General features: G+C 38.4%; 1 protein-coding gene and 1 long non-coding RNA gene across 6 annotated transcripts in view; one reads left to right on the top strand and one right to left on the bottom strand.

Annotated features, from left to right (window-relative positions):
• LOC136265406 (gamma-aminobutyric acid type B receptor subunit 1-like) overlaps positions 1-16644 on the bottom strand; it is a 34172-nt gene extending 17528 nt beyond the window's left edge. The window contains exons 1-3 of the mRNA XM_066060249.1: positions 16220-16644; positions 4028-4171; positions 1902-2072 (exon numbers count right to left, since the gene is read on the bottom strand). Coding sequence (XP_065916321.1) covers positions 1902-2072; positions 4028-4171; positions 16220-16501 — 597 coding nt within the window. The 5' untranslated portion in view covers positions 16502-16644. The remainder of the gene's footprint in view (positions 1-1901; positions 2073-4027; positions 4172-16219) is intronic.
• A 35-nt stretch (positions 16645-16679) lies between these two features.
• Positions 16680-24287, top strand: LOC136265425 (uncharacterized). 5 transcript variants are annotated; one of them, XR_010705502.1, is made up of 5 exons: positions 16777-16974; positions 19589-19635; positions 23251-23341; positions 23395-23449; positions 24010-24287. It is a non-coding gene; the product is annotated as an uncharacterized lncRNA (long non-coding RNA). The 5 variants fall into 5 exon arrangements; XR_010705503.1 differs by having other exon boundaries at positions 16779-16974; positions 23266-23341; XR_010705499.1 differs by lacking the exon at positions 19589-19635 and having other exon boundaries at positions 16680-16974; positions 21496-23341.
• The last annotated feature ends 1463 nt before the right edge of the window (positions 24288-25750 follow it).

Below are 25750 nucleotides of genomic sequence, written 5' to 3'. Positions count from 1 at the left end.
GTCACCCAAGTGGATTATATTAGTTGTAACATGGGCACTTGTGATTTGCCTGAAATATACGCACTCGCACTCGGGCTGCACCCTCATGCTTGCATGTATATTTCAGGCAAATCACTCGTGCCCATGTTACAATTACCACATATGCACTGGCATTCCTTTGATCTGAGGTGTGAAAGTGATACATCTTCTAATAGAGTAGTCACTATAGAACATTCCACTGATCAGTAACTTTAAACAGTTTCTCAGGAGATGTTCAACTAGACTCTGGAACATAAGAGTGCTGGTTATACCAATCCAATAATTAGCTCGTTGCCCCCCTCCCTCCCTCCCTACCCGAGGTCTTCTGTACCCCTTTAGCAGTGTCACCTATAGACCCACCAGTTGATGAGCAGATATATAGATTGATCACGTAGAATACTTAGTATCCCAAACAAAAATTTCAAGGCATTATAATTACTACACCATCCCTTAATGCAGTACCAAACTGACCAGTACAGTACTTCCCAAGTGCAACATTGCACTCGCTCGAACAAGCAACTTTGCTTGAGATTTTAAAAGTCACTAATTAAGGGGTGTGACAACTGTTTCGCTCGTGATTCTCATGAGTGTCTTGTGAGTGAAACAGTTGCCACACCCCTTAATTAGCAATTTTTAAAATCTCAAGCAAAGTTGTACATGCAAGTGAGTGCAACATTGAGCTTGGGCAGTATATCGTAGTTTAGACTTCATAGCTCAGTTCAGTTACATTGTATAAGGTTCTTAAGGTAAGGTCTGCTATATTATGTATTATGCAATTATGACAAATGATATGTCATGAGTACTGCAGCATTCAAAACCACTACCCTTCGACTGTTTTGAGGTAACAAACAAATGAAGAATGATGATGTATGAATCAAACACAAACTCACAAATGCACATGCACAACACAATACACACACATACATACATACACACGCAAACACACCCACCCACACACACACACACACACACACACACACACACACACACACACACACACACACACACACACACACACACACACACACACACACACACACACACACACACACACACACACACACACACACACACACACACACACACACACACACACACACACACACACACAAAGCAAAGCCTCTGGCAGCCATGCAAATCACAGCTATTGCTGCCCAGTGAACCAGCACTGGGATGCCTGTGCACCACTCAGGCACTTGAGCCTTGTGCGGGCAAGTCCTCCTGGGGCAGGGCTAATAACCCACAGGAGGACTGTCCAGGTCTCATGGAGAGAGGTCACGGAACCTAAAGCTTCACTACAGCCTCAACACCACTAAGTGAGACGAGGACAGTTGCGCTTTTGCTTCCCCAGTTTACACCAGGTACCCATTGATGTTACAGCTGGGTGGGCTACTTTCCCAGTTGACACCAGGCCACCAGGTCCCCATTTAAACAGCTGGGTATACTGGAGCAATGTGAGTAAAGATTCTTGCTCAAGGAAACAACACCAAAGTGGGAATTGAACCTGGGACCTTTAGATTACCAGGCCGATACCCTAAGCACTTGGCTATGCTGCCTCTCACACACACACACACACACACACACACACACACACACACACACACACACACACACACACACACACACACACACACACACACACACACACACACACACACACACACACACACACACACACACACACACACACACACACACACACACACACAACACAACACAACACACACATGTGCACACACACACACATGTGCACACACACACACACATGTGCACACACACACACATGTGCACACACACACAGACATGTGCACACACACACACATGTGCACACACACACACACACACACGCACGCACATGTGCACACACACAAATTACCACATACATTCAGTGTAAAATCATCATCATAATAAATGACTGCTACTTTTCTCCAGTTGAACTTTTCCAGAATTTTGCTATATCCCACAAAATATTGTGTAATGTCCGGAACCAGACGGTAAAACCTTGGATATCTTTCCTTGTCCCCAAACAATGGTGAGGTGGCAGTATAAGACACCTGAATGAATGAGTTAGTGACATGTTAAAACTACACTAACAAAGAATATTATCATTAATTATATTCCACTGAAGCCATAATTCAGCATGTTTGTACTGGAATGTATTGTAGTTATACTTACTGAGCAATAACCACCATATAGTTCTTTCAGCAAGGTGTTTAATTACCATCTTTGACATGAAAATTACAAACTCGTGCAATGCATCACATACATATACAGTCAGTATAGTAGTACTGTATAGTAGGGATTAGCATTCTTACTCAAAATATCACCTAAAAACCAATAAAATTCCATAGAAATTTGTTGAAAGAGTTTGGGGACATTCATGGTCTATAACCAATACTTCTAAGTTGTTATGAAGAATTTGACATGAATTTTGCTACTAACTGAACTAACCGATGTCTTCAGCCAAGCAGGGGTGTAGCCAGCCCATTGCGTGTGTGCATAGAGTAATAGCTATACCCAACCATCAGAAGATAGTTTGGGCATAGCTAGTATCAACTCTATACACACACACAGAAACATGCTCAGAGTCACTATAAACAAACGTTTATGAAAGTGTACTAGCTCCATCCTCACTTGTCTCTAAGTAAACATTTCATATTCACTATACTCAGTGCTGAAATGTTGTCACAAGTCATCCAAGTTTACAGTACCCCACCATTAAAATGTACAATAATGAGTAGGTATAAACAGTGGACCCGGTGACTAGTGATTCAGGACCCAGGGATCCAACTCTTCTTGGACTTTTATATACATATTTCACAATGTTTATACATCTATTATGTATAGTAATATAGCGGTGTAGTCCCCAAAATGTGCTAAATCTTCCACTTTTTCACATATAAAAGCACGGAACTGTCTACTAAGTAGCACTCCTCATGACATGTATTTTTTAATATAGTGCCATTTTTGAACTTTGGTAGAAATTTGACCATTTCTGTCTTTACCTCCTAAGGCATTAATTGACATGTTAAAAACATGGTACCAAAGTAAAGGTCTTGTTGAACAAAACAACTTGGTTTTCATTTGGTAAAAAATTCCATTTTGAAGTTATGATCACTTTTATTAGCTGCAAAGTTCTGTGGATTTACCAGGGACTTGTTGGGGTGTGTACAGTGGAACCTCTCTATCATGGACATTTTGGGACCCAGAATTTTTGGCCACTTTTTCTGTAATATAGAGGTTTTCCTCTTTCAGAGGTAAAAAATTTATTAACCAGACCTGTTGGGACCAAAATTGTTGTCCTTATAATAATACATTATGGAGGTTTCTTCTATTGTGTCCTTAATTCGGGAAGTTTGTTAAGAGAGGTTCCACTGTATTACTCATGGGGAGGTAAATTATCTCAAAAGTCATGGGTAATATAAATGATCATAACTTTGGAATGAAATCACCTATTAACTTCAAGTTGTTTCGTTCAACAATATCTTTATTTTGGTACCATGTTTAACAAGTTAATGCCTCAGGGAAATAAAGACAGAAATGATCAAATTTCTGGGCAATAATGGCTATATATGAAGGTCAAATCTGTGATGGCACTATATCAAAAATATTAAGTCACGAGGAGTACTATTTATGTGGAAAGTTTTATGCTTTTATAAAAAAGTGCACAATTTTTGCATTAATTGTGCTGCTATTCTGATTTATAGGTGTCATGTGAGGCACTGTGACAGAGATATATATAATGGTCTGGCTTTATAAGTCTAGCAACTGTGATTTAAAAAGATATCTAGTACAAGTAAAGGAAGTATAAACACATAAAGTATACAGAATTCCAAGAAAAGTTGGGTCACCTGGTCCACTGTTTATACCCTAAATGTCAATCCAGTAGTCTAGTCCAGTGATTAGATACCACTATTGATCTGTTAACATAGACCAACAACCACAGCTATAACAACAGCAGCCGCACAACAACAACAACAGCAAGATCAACCACAACACATGATCATACTTGTGTAATGTTTAAACGTCTCTCAGCAATTTCTCCCATTATGATACTGGCTACAGAACAATGAGGTCCAAGGATCATTAGCTTAGCTGGTTGTGATGGATCAATTTGTTGGATGAGGTGATATACTGGTGAAATTGATGAACACTGTGAAGATAAGATGGTAGTACATTCAATAAAGATAATTCCACTAAGATGATAATTCAATGTATAATACATCCTTGTACTGTGTGATTACTTAATAAGGCAATCATTGTTTGTTATGATGGAAGAATCATAAAAGTGTTGATCCTTCCCAATCTATTATGTCATACATTTAATGCACAACTGCTCCATATCATTTAAAAAGTGTACGTAGCTACCAATATTATAATATGTGCGCTATCCATGTGTTTGGCACCGTTGCAGATTGAAGCTACTGCTCTGAACGATTGTATTTGTGACTGGATTTGGCAAAATCAAACATACGGGTGCAAAAGCCAAATTTGTTATAACACCAGCATGAAGTTGCCGCACTGCCAGGCAAACAATTTCCACATCAAACTCACCTTCAACTTGTTGGGTTTGCTTTTGATATAATAGACTGTTTTCTGGTAGCCCGAATAATGTTATACCACACCATAATTTTACGTCCATACAGGTCTGTGAATACCAGGGAAGTGCTGTAGAGGGTTCAAACACTCTGGACAGATGAACAGGGAGCTGAATGTGTAATGTTTGTCTGTTTTAAGAGATGTTAGCCTATTTCCTGCCTCTGACAGGCTTTTTTGTGGTCTGGTGCCTTTAATTACCATCTTTGTCCATTTTCTAGTCTATCTGTTGCCCACCCTGCCACCCTCCACCTCTTTTTGAGGACTCATGATACAGCAACACTGGTTAAAGAACCTATCTAAAATGGCAGGAAACTCTACAAGGATTACCTTGGCCACCAGATGGTCCTAAATGTTATTGCTCCATTTTTGGTGAAACATCCATATGTGTAGTAGCTGCCAAGGGCTGGTAATAAAGCTTTAAATTATTAAATACATTTTTCTGTGAATCAACAATGCACCCATAAAGGTGATTTTCCAAAATCCAGTCACAATTGTATCTCCACTATATATCAACTGTGAATAGCCTTAAACCATTGTGCTTTGTTTGCACACTTGCAACTACAACTACAACAGGACATAAGGCCTGAAAGCCCTGGGAACAGTTATAGACTATATAATAGAAACGTTACACTTGAGTAAGGATCATAAAACACAATGAAGCAAGCCACAACTGTAGCTTCGTTAGTACACATTTAATTGTTATACTACCTGCCAGTATTATGCGAATAAATGCCAGCTACAGATGACGACAGCTCTTCCAGTCCCTTTTATTATAACTTACTTGAATGTGAAATTTCTAATTTTTGACAATAATTTTCAATTTTTTTTTAATTAGTCCATGCATGCATGCAGTATATAACTTCAGCTATTGTTTCATTCTATTATGTAACTAATTCAGTAACTATAGATAGCCGGCAAATTAGCTACCCATTAATAGCATTCCAGCCGAATGGCTGCAGTATCCTTCTGTCCCCAGACCATATTACAGCTGATGCTTATAATCTACAAGTACACAGAAAAATTTGACTAGGGTAGGGACCATAGCACATCAATAAAAAGTGCTGAAACAAGCTGGAGTAGTGAATGATATTAAATCACAGTAGAACAATAAGAAGTGTTATATCCCTACTGTGCATAACACTTCTTATTGTTTCACTGTGATTTAATATCGTGCACTACTCCAGCTTGTTTCAGTACTTTTTATCAATGTACTATGGTCCCTACTCTAGTTGAAAATTCCTGTGTACTTGTTTGTTAACTTTTTTTGTAAATAATTATTATGACTGGTGAACCCACGCAAAGCACATCTGAACATATCAAAACTTGTGTAAGATATTCCAGATTTCCGAATGGGTTACACCCGTTTCGTATAAAATAACACCGTCCTCTAAACAAGGCACCATAACTTCCGCGTACTTTGGTTGACGGACACAAAGTTTGGTTTATCAGATTCCTTGATGAAAGGCGATTCGATTCATGTGTAAGTTCTTTGTGTAGTAACGAAGGGGAAGCTAGAAAGGAGCCTTGTACCGCAAAATTTACGTGTTCACAATGCCCGTAAAAACACGTGTTTTTAAACATATTTCTATAACCTAACCTGTTTAACAATTTGTACAGTCGGAGTCTTATTAAGCATCCTTCGCTGCGTAGAATGATACCAAATTTAGCGAATTTGGTTGAGGATAACAACTTGTAAATTGGGATTTTCCCGGCGAGATAATTTAATTTTCCAATAGGTTAATGTATGAGCGCGTATTATGTCATCATCAGCAGTAAATAACTGTCGCTATGGCGACATTTTCCCATTTGTACGGTCGGAATTGGATAGAGAAATTCAAGGGCTTTCTTTTATTGTATGGTGTGCTGTAGAAATTTTGTGAGTTAAAGGTTGTAAATTAGTGTTTTTGTGTGTAGTGTAAAATACATGTATTTGTATTGGACAAAAAATGACAAGGAATGATGAGATTTTATGATCAGCCTGTTTTACCAAGTTGAGGTTTCAAAAAGGATATTAAACAGATTTTAGATTTATTTAATGCATAATTCTTAATTTTTAAAGGTTTAACCCAGTGTTTGAAAACTTTTAATGTTGACCACCTGAAAATGCTTGATTTGACAAATCCCATACATATGTTTTGATATGAATGGTCCCGCATGCCTCAGCTATATCAATTATCGTCTGAAAAGTGAAGTTATGCTTCGTTGTCAGCTATGTTCAACCTGTTACACAGCATTTCAGATCAAGAACTGTTCGAAAAGCACCTCTGCAATCCATGCATACCAAAAGAAAGAAATGGTGCCATGTGCCCCAGCTACCAATTATCGTCTGAAAAGTAAAGTATATATTACGCTTTGTTGTCGGCTATGTTTAACCCGTTACACAGCAGTACGAATAGAGAACTGTTCGAAAAGTACTTCTGCAATCAAAATAGCTACTATGAAAAATACGGATACTTTCCGATAATACGAAGGGAAGCCATCACATGCTACTGCACTTTTCGCTGTCAGCAAAAATGAATGGGACACAAAGGAGGACACTGGTAAGCCCAGGAAGAATGCATTGTACGTACTGCAGTATGCCAAAAGGCACCTCTCGGGCCAAAGTGATGTCGAACAGTGAAAAATTCAAGCCCGTAGCCTTAGCCATTATCGAATTATGGTTGTCTGGAGGCATCAGTCAGTCAGTCACTAGAAAATTCCGTTAAATAAATATTTTAAAATTCCGTAGCAACTTGTTGAAAGCGTTTCGGGTTGATCTGAAAGCTTGTTTAGGCTTAGTTTTACTTAACCAATACTGTCTCATTGTCATCAGGGAAAATTGAGGCTGGTTTTTGGGTGATGTTACTTCATAGGCCACGCCTACTCCTTTGTAGTCCCTACTATACAGTAACTATCATACTGTATGATAAACTGAGAAGTGCTTGGGTGTCTTGGCATGTAATTGGTTTGACCACATAAGGTAAGGTAAGTTCATGTCAGCATGTACCATAATTTGTTTATTTTTTGTGGTAAAATACTTATATACAAGAAAATTTTAAATACTCTAATAAAGTAGCCATTGATGTATATCATATGAATTACAGCATATAGTTGCTTTGCTTGGAAAAAATATGCATCGCTGACCTAATTTACTGAAGCAATCAAGTGTGTAGCCTTAACCACAGTCGAGTTATGGTTATCAGTCAGTTAGTCAGTAGCAAAATTCAAAAAAAGAAGTTTTTGGGGTCAATAAAAATCATGTATGAGTTTGATTATGCCTTATTGATTAATACTACTGAGCTGTTGTGAAGGATAACTGAGGCTGGTTATTTGGTGATATTTTTGGGTAGAAAAGTCCAACCCCTACATGATCCCTGCTATGCAGTACACTGCAGACTATATGATACAACTGGCTCCCATGTATATAGAGCTTTTTTACAACAGACAGTGCTTTTTTACAACAGACAGTGCAGTGATGGTGTTCATTCATGTAGTAAAACACGTGATCACAGTTGGCATGAAATGTTTTAATAACACCTGGGATAGTATTACAAGGTCACTATTATGACTTTAAGAAGCCACTGATGAATGGTGGTCTTGTATAGGATACCATAATAGTGCAACATCAAGAGTTAATTAACATCCTGAGCACTACAATATAGTCTAGTGACTGATTTTGTTATGTTGTTAAGTACACATTAGTGCTGTGAACCTGCAGAGTTTACTAAAACCGGTTATTGGAAGGTGCATAATTGGATATTGACCAGTTATTGTCTGATTGTAAATTAGCAGACATTATGGTACTAAACATGCCTGTGGAAGCCTTAGGGTGGTACATCAACATCCTGCCTTACAATAACAGCTATTAAAATCACATGTTTACACATTCTTTGGGGTTATATTATGATGTCAACACTTGTCAGCAGGGGTAATTTATGGGTGGGCAAAACCAGTTTATAGGCTTCTTAGCCAATAATTGTAGCCAATAATTGTAGCCAATAATGGTAGCCAATAACGGTTAATAATTGTAGCCAATAATGGTTAATAACTGGTTTTTCCATGCTGGTTTGCAATGCTAGTATACATACATGTTCAAATAGACTAACAATAACAAGAATCAGTTACATGGTACATATACATGATACATACATGGTAATATACAATGACACAACTTTTTTAGGGGCGTCTGGATTCAGTGGAATGGAATGGTGGACTGGAATGGTGGAATGGACTGGAATGGTGGAATGGAATGGAATGGAACGGTACTTAGGGAATTTCAATTAGTGGTCACCTCTTTTAAAAGACCACCTTCTAACAAAGACCATTTTACTTTAATATCTGAATTACTGTTTTAGAGCCCTATAATATAAGACAGTCTTATTGATGAATTGTGTGCGACATGTTATGTCCCCTAGAAAAGCCAGTGATATCTGATTTATGATACAATACAGTAATAGCTATATACCCCATACAAAAAAAACCAGCTTGGCTATACAAAAAAATATGTGTCCACGAAACTAAAAGCAACTGGCAACTAAAGGAGCTAATATCTAGAAATGAATGTACTGGCATCTAAGTATAATTTACAATAATCTTGGTCCTTTATCATTGACTTGTGCAGTCTGACTGTATTAATTCCCTGTAAATCTAATTGGCTGGTAAATTGGCTGGTAAATTGGTACCTTTCTCAATAGTCCGGTGTTGTAGAGGAGAAAAAAGGCAGCTAGTTCTAAGTCCTTGAATTAGGTTAGGTGATCCTAAGGTTGTAGCACATGTTGCCGTCAGACCTTCAGTGCTGGTCACTGTAAAGTGTTAATAATAATAAATCACTAGCCAATTAGAGTTGCAGGGAATTAATTAGGAATGCAGCAAGACTGTATGAGTGAATGATGATGGACCAAATTTTTATAAATTATAGCAAGTTATTTGTCAGTATTTCTTGGCCTCACCCAAATAATAGCTCCTTTAGTTGTCAGTTACTTTTAGTTTGATGGGGACGTCACTTTATACAGCCAAACTGATTTTGCATGGGGTATATTGCTGTATTACAAATCAGATATCACTCTGATTTTCTAGGCATGTGGCGTACAACTGATCAATAAGACCATTCTATGGAGATACACTCTAAAACAACAAGATAGCAGCATTTTAAACATTAAAGTAAAACGGTCTTTATAAAGAGGTGGTCTTTGTTAGAAGGTGGTCTTTATAAAGAGGTGACCATCAATTGAAAGTACCGTTCCATTCCACCATTCCATTCCAGTCCACCATTCCAGTCCATTCCAGTCCATTCCACCATTCCATTCCACTGAATCCAGACGCCCCTTTTTTAGCCACTATAAGAATGTGCAAGTACACTATTATGACTTCATAAGGTTTCAATGGTAGTACATACATTAGTTGATGTAGTGTAGCTGAAGACATATACATCAATACAATACACACATACCCACACAAAATGGTAATACAAGCCTGAGATGTAAAACACTTTGAAGGTCCCACAATGTAATGATTTTCAATATTCACTACTTGAGATTTTTTCCATGAAACTCCAATGAAAAAAATGTTCACCCTGTGAAAAGTTAAGTTTTCATTGGGTGGCCCCAATGAAATTTTATTTTCATAGCATTTTCATAGGAAATTTTAATGAAAACTCAATGAAAAATTACCACTGAAAACTCTGTGAAACTGCTTTTCATGGAATTTTCATTGATAATTTTTCATTTCATTAAATTTTCCTATGAAAATGCTATGAAAATAAAACTTCATTGGTACCACCCAATGAAAACTTCACTTTTCACAGGGTGAACATTATTTTTTGCATCAAGACACACGGTAGTGTATCGTGTGGCCCAAGAAGCCGGCGCGCAACACCCGTGAGTATATTGATAGGAAGAACAAAAATGCAATTTTCGCACCTCTGTAGCTCTGTGCTGCCTTGATGAAACAAGACGATTTTTGCTGTGGACACTCCCTCCAACTTCAGTACTCCATATTCCAACTTTGAGCAAAATTGCTTCAAGCGTTCCCGAGATATGCGACTTCAAAAATTGGCTTAGTTTCTTAGTTTTTTTTCTTTCTTCTTCATCATCTTATTTTTCTTCCTCTTTTCGCACACTTACAAAAACCGCTATAAAATGCAAACGCAATATCCTATTGCCTTGACATTTGGCACACATAAGGGGGGTAAAAAGCACATCTCTGTACCAAATTTGGCTGGAATACGATAAACAGGCAAAGAGGTATTTGTGATTATTCACAAAAATAACACCAATATGTTGTCACGCCTACAGGGTAAACCGCTTACGGGAAGAAGCTGAAAATCGGTGGGTGAATAGGTTAACTATTGAACCTCAAACCTTTTGTGGTTTGAAAGAAATCGAGCTAAAAACCAGGAAGATACAATGAAAAAACCAACAGTGTGTAACAATTATGCAATCGAGATTAACTAATAGAAAAACGACTACTTTCCACGCCCACCAGAAAAACCGCTAGGGGTAATGCTTTGAAATTCGCTATACAGGTGGAGTAATCATCTTAGAAAGGCTCTTCAATGGTGTAGAAGAATCAGACTTAAAGCCACGGAGTTATAACACGAAATCCAACTTGGTGTAGCAAGTGCGAGATCGAGATACTCTAATAGAGCAGTCACCCTAATAGAGCAGTCACCCTGAAAAGAATTCAAAAGATCAGCTAGAAACTAGTAACCTGTATAGAGATAAGCTACAAACAATTCACCCTGTAGAGATATCAACTAGAAGAAGTTACCCTGTAGGGAGTTCAACTACGTAGTTCAGCTAGAAGAAGTCACCTTGTAGAGAGTTTAGCTACAAACAAATTACCCTGTAGAAAGATCAGCTAGAAGAAGTCACCTTGTAGAGAGTTCAGCTACTAGCTAGTGACCCTGTAGAGACATCAGCTAGAAGAAGTTATCTTGTAGAGAGATTAGCTACAAACAGTTCACCCTGTAGAGAGATCAGCTAGAAGGACTCACCTTGTAGAATGTTCAGTTGCAAAGAAACCATGCACCATGTAGAGTTCTGTAATAAATATATGTATTATATATATATATATATATATATATATATATATATTTATATATATATATATAATTTGTACATTTAATATTGATAAAATCAGAAATATTTAAAGTATTCATCTGCTTCATCTTTTCTTCTTTCCTGTGGAAAAGAAAAAAAAAGTAGTTAAAAAAGCCCCAAAGCTGGCCATAGGCCGGCTTTGGAGTATACAAAAAGAAGTGAAATCTAATCCAAAACAGACAAGCTGTAAAAAAAGAGTGCGGCCCTCAAAAAGGCTATGGTGAAAAAAGATGTGAAATCCAAGGTGGCGGCCAAGAAATGGCTGTGATGGTAGGTTAATGGTAAAAATTTTAATAACGACAATTCAGGTGAATTTTGTGCCAAGACCAAGCGGCACTAAATTCACCTGAATTGTTGTTATTAAAATTTTTACTATTAACCTACCATCACAGCCATTTCTTGGCCGCCACCTTGGATTTCACATCTTTTTTCACCATAGCCTTTTTGAGGGCCGCACTCTTTTTTTACAGCTTGGCTGTTTTGGATTAGATTGGATTTCCATGGACAAAATCTCCAGTAGTGATTGGGGGAAACTATACATATCAAAATCCCACTAGGCCACAGTAGGCCATTATAAAGAAACAATGTTTAGACCAGTGTTGTAAGTGCATCAGTGTTTTTGACCCAGTTGACCTACTGACCCAAATAATAATCTGGATGGGACCTGGATCTGACGTGCATGTGACTCAGTTTAATTAAAATAGAGGTGTGCCTCAGGAGCTAGATTGAAGCCCCACAAGTTCCACGTTCCATTAGTTAGACTTTTTTTACACTATAGAAAGGATTGACTGCAAGAAACAAGTAGCTACATATTATCAAGTGGGCGTGGCTCCATGTAAGTCTACATGCAGCTACAACAATTAAGAATTTCCAGAAGTTAGTTATCTACATTTCAAGTAGCAACATGGATCCGGTGATGCCCACAGAGAACAGCTTAGATAAGTGGGTGTGGCTCTACATATCCCGCACAGACAGCAAAGCATATTCCTGAATGGTGGGTGTGATTCCACATAAGTTTCATGAGTGTTTACAACTGCATTTCTACCACTACAATCAAGCTTCTTAACTTAGAGTCACACATGATCTATCCGGGTCAAACCCAGATATTCAGAGAAGTGGATAAGACCCACTTGACCCAGACAAGATGAGACCCAAATGACCCGGATAATCCGGATGATCCGGTCCACTTACAACGCTGATATGTACCATATTAATGTCTATTGTTATATATTAATGATACACCTGAGTGTTTTACATTGCAACAGAATGGAGAAGAACTGTAAACTGAAGAAGTGAAGTCTTCTGAAATATTGACAGACACATAACATAGAAGTCCAATAGTGAAAATCTGATGAAAAAATTCTACTGGCTTGGTACGGCAAGTGTCATTGGTGGAATTTGCACATGGTACACAATTGTATGCTATAATAAATGTCTAGAAGACAAGACTAGGATAAGTGTACTTGATGTACAGTACAGTTTATAAGGTAACCTGCTAGACTGCTCATGCAATACATTAGCATCATAAGTACATCCTGGGATCATTACCATTAATAAATGAAAGTGTACACACACAATCACTGATGGTTAATGTTATTAACGCTTCAATAGTAATGTGTGTGCAACATAAAGTCAGCGATCATGTTTGTTTGGTTAGTAGGAACCATAATTGACTGCCTTGTTACCATTGTTTTAGGAAATGGTCTCATGAAGAAGTTCTGACAGGATGTCAGTTGAACCTTACCATCCTGGAAAAACTCATTGTTATACCACCAGTGACTGAAGTCATACTATAATTGTATTAGGTAGGAAACACATGATGCAGTACATGATCTAATAACGTGTTAATAATAATTATGTTTCACTATGTTCAATAAAATGTTCTTCACAGAAACCCACAACAGAGCATATTAAATTTTGTAGATTATTGTGATTGTTTGGTATGACATTATACCCTCTAATCACAGATTGATGAAGTGATAAACACTCTCTTTGGGTGGGTATATACTATCTAATTAGACCATCTCGGCATTATAATTGTATTATGAACTCTTGACGCTACACACACACACACACACACACACACACACACACACACACACACACACACACACACACACACACACACACACACACACACACACACACACACACACACACACACACACACACACACACACACACACACACACACACACACACACACACACACACACAACACACATAGACCATATGTAACAATTGTAAATACTAGTTAAAGCACCGCCGTGAGTGCAATATGGAAAAAATAGTACGAGGGCATGGGCGAGAGACTAATACAGCACGAGGCGAAGCTGAGTGCTGTATTAGGTTCGAGACCATGCCCGAGTGCTATTTTTTTCCATATTGCATGAGCAATGGCGGTGCTTTAACTGGTTTATTGTACTAAAGTAGTGGCTGCGAAGAGTGGGGGTGACGCCAAGTAGCAGGAGGTGAGTGCCTATCCGCGTAAGTTCGAGACTACAGTGATTCAGCGTCATGAAGCTAGCTAGCTACGTAGCTTTAATTGATTTGAGCTGCCAAGAGCAACAGTGAGTGGCCAACTGTTTGTTCCTCGTTTGGGGCCTGGCTTAATGCCCATGAGTAAGTCTGTGACTTTGTTATAGAGAGGCTTGCTATCGTGTTTAGCGGGTGATAGTGCATTTATAGAAGCCATGGTGTGGTGCTGGGAACGATACCATGAAGGCAACTGGAAGCGAATTATCTTAGCATGTTCCACCTGGGTGTGAACAGGAGTCACTTTGTAGTGTTGATAACGCCATCTGCTCTGTTCCCTTGCTAACTGCATTCGCTAAGAATGACTTTCAGGGTAATTCGCCCACTTGTGTTCAGGTCATGGCATTGTTCTATGTGTTTATGATATGTCATAATGGTTGAATGGCTTCATAACATTGCAGTGGTTTAGTGAAAGGAATGTGATAATGTGTCTGGCATTGGTCATGCTTTGGTCAACTTGTTTACTGTTTCAACAGTGCTGTATTGGGATCAAAGGGAAAATACAGCACACTTGGGCTTATACAGCACAGTTGAAACAAATAAAGGAAAATTATACTTGAAGATTGGTCATTATTAAATTTGTACATAAAAGTATACAAATGTGCTACACTGAGATATGGTTGCCTTAGCAATAGAATGCTCAATCACTACTTCCTGTTGACTAAACTAACAGCTGAGGCCATAGCAACCTTCAATGATTTTGATGGCTCAGCTCATGGGCACAATGAGTGTGAAGATTGATATGCAGTAAGGCTACTGGGAGATTTGCTTTAGCTACTGTGACCTTTATTTGTACCTGTCGAACCTTAGCAGGATGAGTTTCTTGAACCAAGCATGGGGTAATCATTATTATAGTAGTGAACATCATGATAATGACAACATACAGGAATAGCTATATACAAGGTAAGGTAAGGAGGGCCTAGGGGTACACATTAAATGCTATCCCACTAGGACCTGTGAGAAGGCTAAATAAAGCCTGTGAATACAGGGAGTAAGAAACATGTAACTAAAAGATTGAAGAATGCAGAAAAAAATCCCAGACCCAGTGGTGACTTGATCCCCAGCAACGTTCAGTGTAGGCATGCACCAAAGGAGCCACAACAGCCGGGATCTGAGATCTTCTCTGTATTTAACATTTTATCAGTAATTACGGCAATCAATTACAGATTTCTAGAGTCTTTGTAATTAGGCCATACCAAATAAATCTTATGTTTCTCAAATTATTTTATCCTCAAGGGTGATCCAGCAGGTCAAAAAAAAGAATGGCACATGTATATTATAATACATACGTAGATTTATAATAATACTGTATATTGACTCCCAGCAGAACATAATTATATAGCTGCAATAAATTACATGGTCAGTGTGCATCTTATCTTTTGCATGTATATATGCCATGTTTGTGCTGTAGGCTCAACCCGAATATGTACATACGGAGCAAGTAGCTGCCACACTATACCTGGATCAGCAAAACCTGTCGTGACTACAAAGCTGAAGACAGACTTTATACATACCACTGATATCCCTTCTCACTATTTATATGTTTAAACTCCATTAACATGTATGTTTAGCATGTCGGATTACTAAAGCCAAGTAGCCACTGTAAGCTATATTCCCATTATCTGACTCTTTCTTCTTGAAATTCCAGAGTGACTTTTCTAACCAGCGACCCAAATTGTCTCTTCGCAGGAGCACTTCACTATTGTGTTCTGTTTTAATGATGACTACACCTCGTTTCAAAACAATACTCAACGATTCATGAAGCTGTGGTGTCAGTTTCATCATGAATATCTATGGCTTCATCTGCCATGTGAGTTCACGTGAGCCAATCAGGTGGGTTTTTTTTTAGAAAAGTGAAATTGTTGACCTGCCGCATCCGAGAAACATAAAATTAATTTGTGATGGCCTCAGAAAAACAATTAACCAGTAGCTACTCCTAGCTGCTAAACAGTTAACAAGTAGCTGCACAACTGCTATTAAATACTCACCGCGGAGTTAGCATAGTCGACGACTAGTCGATATCCTGGTAGTAGGTCACATCTCTCATTGATCTCCTCTAGAGCTAACTTCATAATGGGTATTCTGTCTATCCCATCACAATTATCCCCTCTAATACCTCTAGTATCGTTACTGGCAGTGCAGGCGAAAAATCCGATTATGTGAATATCAGTTGATTCATTTCTTCTACAAACAGCACTGAAAGTCGAGCTCAAAGTCGTACTGATGACAGGCAATAGAATCAGGAGCTTGGTCATGATAATGTCATACATTTATTAAAATCTTCAACCATCTGCAACAGCAGTAACTTAGCTAGCTATGTCCCGCAGTTCGCATTCAGCGATCAAGTTCTCTCTCCGATACTCTTTTGACATCGGATTCTTCCGTGTAATCTTCATTTTTTTTAAATTTTTTTTTTTTAACACCAGTGTCCAGGCGCTGTATTGTAAGTAACTGGTGGTACATAGTTTGTGTTGACTGTTGAGACAAAGCATAAGTGATTACTATTACCTAAAACTGTAACCCTGGTGTTTCACACTGCTAGGAAAGGCCGGCTAGTTTGGCGGCGCCAGCCCTTTCGCGAAAAAGAGGTAGGGTCTGGTCCGAGGTCTGGTAACTATATGCAGTTGTAACAATGGATGCAATTAAGCGATGTCATCACAATAATGGCCGGGAGAATGGCACACGATTAACCAGAGACCTCAACCTGTAAAGTGCACTAGGAGTGAGACCTGAGCCGGTTAAAGTGAGTGAGATTTGTGTGAGATCTCGTCTTAGTAGAAAATTTCTTGTAAAAATTGCAAAATTAGCAACTTTGGCTATTTTCAGTTATACTTCTCCATTTTTAGCCATTAGAGCACTGTTTAGTACTTTTCCAAGAGGTTTGAAGTGAAATAAACAGCTTAATTTTCCAGGAATTGCAATGCAAAACCATGCGTGAGACAACGTGACAATCCAATGAGTGTGTCTCACGCGTAATGCGTGAGAGTTGAGGTATCTGGCATTAACACCCATGCAAAGTAAGCAGTTCAGCTGCTAGTACAGCATGACCAACGACCAAAGGTACTTTCTATTCTTTAAGCACATCAGTTCCATTTACAAGGCTTTTTACTACCTCGGAGTACCTCCATCTTTTGCTCTCATATAGTAGGGTCCGCAATCCGAAAAATCAACTTCTACAAATCAATCCCCCTACCATTGTGGGATGTTCATTGTAGTATCCCATTGCTTGATCCACCATGAAACCGGAGGCACGATTGTTGTCTTCACAGAAATATCATTTTCAGTATCTCACAAGATGCAAGATTTATTTTTAAAATTTCGTACTCCACACAAAGGACCGGATGAAACTTGCTACTTAGCCAAATCGTATCCAGAGTTGTTGTAGTTGAAAACTACGCACAGAAATAAGTAAATGGTTTGCTGGGTGCCCGGCACAGGGTTGCTTTCTTTGAAAAAACAGACAAGAAATACGAAGTTTCGAATTCAAACTGCCCTACCACCCAGGGCAAGAGAAGCCAACTTTTCCTCATAGTGTTTCGATACGGTTGGGTGCATAGTCTGTCTATGCTGTTAGTTTGGAAAAGATGACTTCTCACCATCTGGGTGACGAGCGTCAAAATTTTTTGCAGCATCAAAGAATTGTGTTGCGAATTCTACCCATTTCCAGCGCTTCTGCAGCCACAACAATCATCAATTATGGACTACAACTATGGCAAAAGATGTCCCTGAACGTTTGGTAACAGCGGTTGTCAATTATTATTTCATCCATAGCTTCCACGCCTCGCTCTAAGCTATGCATGAAGGGAGGCAGCAAAATCGTCCAAATTTGACTTCACCTCTAATGCTCCACAGCAGCTTCAAATCTTCACTAGATCACCCTACATCACTATTATGCTGCAAAACATCCCAAAACAAACCGAAAAATGCACAAAATCTTTCATTTTTTTATCCGAGCTGGGTGGAGCTCCTGGTGAGCTGCTGGCATACTGCATCATATGAAATCACAGAAACACCAACTACTACTACTACCAAACGTTTTGAACCATCATTTATCATCATTCTAAACAAAATTAAGTCACCAGTGTGGCATCAGAAGTACCGGAAAGCACTTTGGTACCATTGAGAGAATCCCTTGAAATGACGCACGAAAATTTTGACGTTCTTCACCCAGATGGTGAGAAGTCTCAGATCCTTTCCAAACTAACAGCATAGACAGACTATGCATCCAACCTTATCACATCACTATGAGGAAGAGTTGGCTTTTCTTGTCTTGGCTGGTAGGGCAGTTTGAATTCGAAAATTCGTGTTTCGTTTTCTGCTTTTTGGGAGAAAGCAACCCTGTACCGGTAACCCAGTGAATCATTTGCTTATTACTGTGCGTACTTTTTAACTACATTAACTCTAGATAATATCTAGCTAAGCAGCAAGTTCTATCCTGTTCTTTGTGTGGAGCCCGAAATTTTAAAAATAATTTTTGCATCTCACGAAATACTAAAATCGATAGTTCTGTGAAGACAACTACCGTGCCTCCGGTTTCATGGTGGATCTAGCAATGGGATACTACAATGAACATCCCACAATGGTAGGGGGATCGATTTGTGAAAGTTGATTTATCGGATTGCGGACCCTACATATAGAATACCCTTCATTTTTGTTTTTTTCTTGCAAAGGGGTGGGCGCCGCCAGACTAGGAAAAGCCAGTGTACCCATAAACTTCTCACAGGTCTGGACTTACTAGTGAATAGCCGCATTCACAGATCAGAATATTTTTGTACCAGGTGGTAGTCTGTCTGTATGATCATTTTCTGGAACACTGTATGACACATACATGAGGACACCATGCTTGTAGCTATGTTGACTATTTCATATTTTATTTCATATGTAAGGGTAACATGCAGGGACACTGTAGACAGTCAAAACAGATTAGCTGACCTCATTATTTACTTTATATCTGTACTCTTTACCACATAGCAAAGGCAATCATTGACAGTACAAAAGAAGCTATACAGCTACGATTTCCTAATTAAATTGTGGCTTACTTATAATCACTACCTATGATGATCTAAATATTATCCCTTTACTCATAAATCTGCGGGATTTAACCTAATAAACTTGTTTTAAGCTATGCGACCCATATTACCGCCCGCTATCCTGGCCCGTAATACCAGCCTGTACTGTACCCGCTGATAAGACTGAATCAGCTATTGACCTAGTTTGGTGGGTTCACGTGCCACAGGGCTCTGCATTGATGATTTGCAAAATGCTGTAAGCAACTCTACGTTTTAATTATTATTTTTGCTGATGACGTTGCATTGTGTAGAGAAGTTAAAAGTTCTGCTGATTGTTTGTTACCACAGCAAGACCTGCCATTTGAAGGGAAAGAAAACCACAGGCTGGCTGGCGGGTGAGACTATCAGTGACTAGTTATCAATTGGGCTGGCAAGACTACTCAATAACATCTACTATTGGATTATCAAGCTGTAACTTTGTCTAAATGCATCCAGCTAAGTGTTAAGCATTTTAGAAGAAAATACTTCTCACTTTTATGCAACTATCTCATGGAATTTAATCATTAAATATCTTGGGCCAATCTAATTTGTCATGTGGTCTTACCATGTTTCTGTCAAGGCCAAATGATCACCTAGCTTCACAGCTACAAAATCTATGGCTTTTAAATTCTAGCTTGAGAACACCTGTGTCCATCATGACATCTCTGCTTTAGAGGATGTACAATGTCATGATAATGCTGTTAAGTGGGCATGTGGGAGCTGGTATTTCCCAGTTAGGAAGTGGAGTAAATCATCTTTCTAATGATTGTCTTGGCCTAGTCTCACTAATTGTCATAAATACCTGTCTGTGTCGTTATCCTCAATAAGAGACCTAGAACATCTCTTTACTGATTACTATATCAATACATATCATTCTTGTTGTGGACCAATGCATCAATAGATAAACTTAGCTACTATCAAGTCTGTTAATTCTTTTCATCATGCCATTTATCACTTGCTTTGCATGTATAGCTATTGGTTATGTGTTTTGTGTTGTTTTGTTAAATTGTGCTATTGTGTGTTTTTTGTAGCTACCTTGTGTGTAAATTATCCTTTGTCTTGTATCATGTTTGCCTTTTGTTTTGTATTGTATGTTAAGGAAAGCACCCTTGTACAGGCTTTGCCCTTTGGTGCCACCCTATGGATTAGATAAATCCCTGTATAATTATAGTATTGTTAGACAAACATGCATAGCTAACTGTGACCATCGCTTATTATAGGTCTAAATTGTCTGTACAGTGTAGTGATTATACTCAGTGCAAGCAGCACTATTCAGTGGCCTGAGCTTGTATCCAGGGAGGATGGTAGCTAAGTAATAGTTAAAGACCTACCACAAGGATCTTCATGATTTAAAAAACCCAAGGCAAAGCTAAGGTTTTTTAATGCCACGAAGATCTGAGTGGGCGGTCTCTAACTGACTTAGAAAATAATGTGGGTATATTTATACTAGTAGATAGATGAATTGATTGTGGGTTTAATAAAACGTCATAATACATGGATGGTGCTCACTTATATTATTGTTGTATCACACTTAGCTGACCACCAGATTCATTGTAAAGTATACATGTAGTTCTAGAGTATGGGGTCTAGGGACATGCTCCCCCAGGAAAATTACACATTTTGAAATGCTGTTTGGAGGCAATTTTGGGCTGTAATACTGCTAGTCTGCTACATGCAAGGTATATGTGCTAGCTAGCTTCCTTACAAGTGTTCAATGTAGTGTTGTTGGGAGATTCCTACCACATGGTATAAAAAGCAATTGCAAATACTGGAAGGTATAAGCACATAACAACCAAATATAAATATTGCAAACAGCTAATAAAGAAGTCTTCTCACATCCTCATTGAGTAAAATAAATTAAAGCATTATTATGGTATTTTGGTTCATTAAAAATATGCTTCTGAAGGTTATTGATAAGCTAAGTTGCAAGCTTCATTTTCTAGGCTGGGAGGAAAGTCTGGCTTATTGTCAGGCTCTAGACAGCTGGAATTAACTATTTACCGGTGTTTGTTAAACATTAGAGTTAAATAACTGGCACCCAATTACAAGGTAGCTACATAATATACAGAGCCAGTTGAACATTGAGCAGTACATTACAGTTACCAGACTATAGTGATCCTACGTACATGACACAAAATACACAAAGTAAAACACAGAGTAGATGGAACACCACACTACAAAAACAGATTGGATTTACATATATTTCCTTGTTTCAGGAAACTCATGGAAAGACGATTTTTCAAGCCCTCTAACTTTCCATATATTTACATTGCACAGTAAACATATGTAAAGTTGTTAAGTTTTTGAATGTATGCAATAGAAGTTCAAGTTATTTAGCTAAGAATTTAATACTGGTCAACTGAATGAGACTGACTATGGCTACAACGCGCGAGCTATAGACTGCTAGACGTCAAGCAGCCATGCCAGCGATTGCTGGAACAGGGCTCTCTGCATGGCCATCTAGTCTACCTATTTGTCTATTATTACCAGGTAGTCTAGTTGAAGTCGTTTAAATATTGCCATCGCAGAGTAACCTATCCTCACTGCAAAACTTGCAGCAGCGCATCATTGCGCTAATGCTTCTAGGAAATGTTGGATTATTATAATTTATGGAAGTTGTAATTGTGAACCATAGTTTGAACAAAGAAGCTGCTGACGGTGATCATGTGTGATACAAGCAGAGCAGTTAACGCTCAGGCTTAACGCTGAACTATAGCGTGATGGTGGCACGCATGGATGGAGGAGAAAGATTGCAGCTTGCTAGCTAAGTTTTTTTTTTTTTTAAGAAAGAAGAACCGGCCCTAGTTGGCGCTCCCATCCACCGCACTCTACTCTACGCTAAGATGTTCTATAAAATAGGTTTAGCCTATCCCTACACCTACAGAGCTTGCTAACTCGTGCTGACCTGAAATCCTGCCATTGCCTTCAGACTATTGTTAGGCATTCCAGTATCCAAGATTTTTAAATTTAAAAAAAATCTTCGTATATTCCCCAATAGAACCCTGGCACAAAATAACATGTTTAACTTGGGATTGCTCCGTCATCCGAGCTCCAATGAGGATGAAACTCGCTGTGGGGTTTGTCCACACGCTGATCATCATGAAAATCTTAGTTTTATCGTGCGCATTACATATAAGTAAGTTTTGTGTTGTTTTGTAATCTTTTCAAGCCTTGTAATGTATGTAGAATACTTTAAAACTTTAAAAAATGTACTGTCGGGTGGAAGGTAGTCACTGGTGCTTACTTTAAAGTGCGTAGTTACTTCCGGTGCTCGGGTTAGCGATTTTCAGCTCCAGAGCAATTTTCTGATGGCTGTGTCATCAGCTCAAAATTATAAACCACTTCAAAGTCGGCATAACAATGCCATAATTGAAACCACAACTCCACCTTAGGTATTGTTGCATCATTGTGGCACCTCCACAGTAGTTGTTTACCTTTATAAGTTGTTAACTTGATGTTTTTGCTTACTTGACATAACCTTTTGCCTATATGGGTATGTACCATTGTATTGAGAAGTGTGCAGTAGGTGAAACATATTTGCTCACCACAAAGCATACAAAGATCGCTGAGATCTGATACAATTGGAAGTTACTCTCATTATATGTACAAACTTGCAGCTAGAAGCAACTGCAGTTTCAAGATAGTCCAGATTGCTAGATGGCTTCCTGATTTAATTGTGCCATTTTTCCCTTTAAAATGTATGGGGAACCCCAGAGAAAAAAATGTACCTTTTTTCAGTTTTTAAGCACTGTGCATGCCAAAGTAGCTAATTCCAGCCCAACAAACTATACTGAGATCGGCAACCAATACTCTATCTATTGAGCATATAAAAAGCCCATTCTTCCAAAATTTATAAATTGGGCTGGAATGCCTACTATTGTGGTGCCATTACCTTGTTTCCCGATTTTCAGCTTTTGACACCCAAGTACAATAGAGGCAAGCATTAATTTGCCTGTGTTTGTTTGTTATAGTTGGTTTTTGTGTAGCAACACGGATCGCGAGATTTATGAACTAGGAGTTTCAGACCGCAGTTTAAGCGAATGACTGAGGGTTATGCTTGAGGTAAGTTTTATGTATGAGATATTGCACGTACTCCTTTGCATTGATGTTTTTAGGGATGAGACACAAGTCAAGAATGGACTAACCACATGAGAACTTTTAAAGTTTCAGGTTAGTAGCTTTTGTTAATGTTGTTAGTGGGGAATGTATGTCAATAAGTGTGTCTCCTCTAAGTGGAAATGATATGGCACTGTGTATCTGTCCAATTCTTGATCCAAGAAAATCTGTATTGGTTGTTAGTGTGGACTGTGTGCCTTGATATGGTATTTTGTGTATCTGTTTCCTGTAATCCTGTTCTTGATCCAAAAAAAATCTGTAATAACAATGACACATACCCACGGCTCAAGTGTCAATCAGTTGTTTGACATCTCTGATGCTAATGTATAGTTTATTTGTAGTATTCACCATGTTGTGACATAGGGTTCAATTGTTTGTAGGTACAATGATGTGAAAAAGGAGCTATCTATATTATAATCCAACAAAAATTCATAAGGTGGCTTCAAAATCTGAGCTTTTGCATACACATCATTGTTTACTACACATCAGATAAAAGTATCCTTATTGCCATTAGCACTGTGGTCCAATGTTAAAGAGGCAGCTGCTATTGTATAGTACAACTGTATGTAGTTCTATGCTTATGTATTCATACTCAGTTATGTAATTTATTTCAGCAAGTTTTTGAATGAGATCCATATCGGCTGCAAGGCACCTGGTGAAAGACAAAGGGTCTCCTGGTAAAAAGACTCCCTCCTCCATGAGCTCCTGCTGGACTTCGTTATGGGCTCCGGTGAAAGACTCCTGGTCTGCTCTTAGTAAAAGTCTCTCTCTATGGACTCCTGGAGTAAGACAAAGAGACTGACACTGAACATTGCACTTTACATGTAGTTATATAATATTGCCTTGTATGGTGTAAACTATCAATGTATTATGTCTAAATTATTTTACATAATTAGGGGCGTATTGGAAATATGCATATAGGGTGGAATTTCCATTATCTTTCCTTGTGCTTCCACAAAAGCAAAGCCAAAGAAAAACGGCTGAATCTTAATAGGAAAGTTCTGTAAATACAATATTTCCTTACTCTAGGAAAGCTAAGAGTTATACATGGAAATTTGACATTTCCATCATCTTTCCATCCTTCAAAAAGCCAATGGAAAGCCATACCATTTTTGCAGTGACCAGCATTGTCAACAAGCACTAGGGGTGAGTGAGTTCTCATAACCTGATACCAACTACCAGGAAGAAAAAAAATGCCTTTAAGCATCATTCCATATTATAGTGGTTAAGTATCACACAATAATACATATATAATTTACTGGTGTTAAACATTTCCCTGGAACTATATATTGAAACACATTATATACAACAACTGTTGATCATGAAGGGGTCAGTGGGTAACCTAGCTATGCCATATTTTGAGTTGTACGTGTGTCATTTTGTAGTTGCTTGTATAATGTTTCACAAATTAAACAACAAAAATCACATCACACTTAGTTATATTTATAAATTTGCATTAGGATGTGGCAATTCAGTCATGTCTGCATAATAACTCTATTTGATTTGTTGTTTCTAAGTTACTCCTTTCCACTGACCCCTCAATTATATAAGGCTAATAATAATAGCTATGTTACTAGCTAGTATCCTTACATACAGATTAGTAATTTACACCTTATGTAAGATGAAATAGTTACTGATTACTGGATGAATTAAGAATCTAGCAAGATGTTCAAAAAGGTTCATTTAGACTCCAAATACTTGCCGTTCCTCTGCACAGAATAATACAACTAAAGGCCACATAGCTATGACCTCTGAGGACTCTATAGCACTCAGTAGACTGTCCATACTACAAGTTACGTTAATACAATTGTGCATGTATGTGGTCTATTGTTTGATCTATCTCAGGTAGCCACACTGTATAACTAGCTAAGACCATAATCAGTGCTGGTACTAGCTACAGTGTATGTGTACTAGAGTGATCAGACATTATAATAGTCTACAATTAGCTATTTCAGTAAAGGTTAAGATAAACAACTCAATCTTGTCACAGTGTGATGTTTGGCATGTTGCTAACCATTTAGATCGAGCTTGTTGCAGCAGATCTTAGTATAATACAGTCAACAGCTATATATCTGGTGTAATTTCCTTCCTTTGCTTCCGGTGCATTTTATGTTGTGCTTTTATCAGCTGCGCTTAGCAGATTTACTAAGGAAAATTAGAAAATGGTATGCATAAAATCCTAGAGATAATGAGGTCTTTAAATCCCTAATAGACCTCTGGAGAGGTTCCCTAAAATGAGACCTCCTATCTCCAGTTGAGGGAGTCAACACACACAGCACACCTCACTAATGATCACTGATGTGCTGAGTAGCATTGCGGATCTCACTATTGATCACTGACCTGCTATGCCTCCCT

The sequence above is a fragment of the Dysidea avara genome, chromosome 9 (assembly GCF_963678975.1).
Source record: "Dysidea avara chromosome 9, odDysAvar1.4, whole genome shotgun sequence".
Classification (NCBI taxonomy): Eukaryota; Metazoa; Porifera; class Demospongiae; order Dictyoceratida; family Dysideidae; genus Dysidea; species Dysidea avara.
The sequence above is the reverse complement of the archived record's forward strand: the minus strand, read 5'-3'. Positions and strand labels throughout refer to the sequence as shown.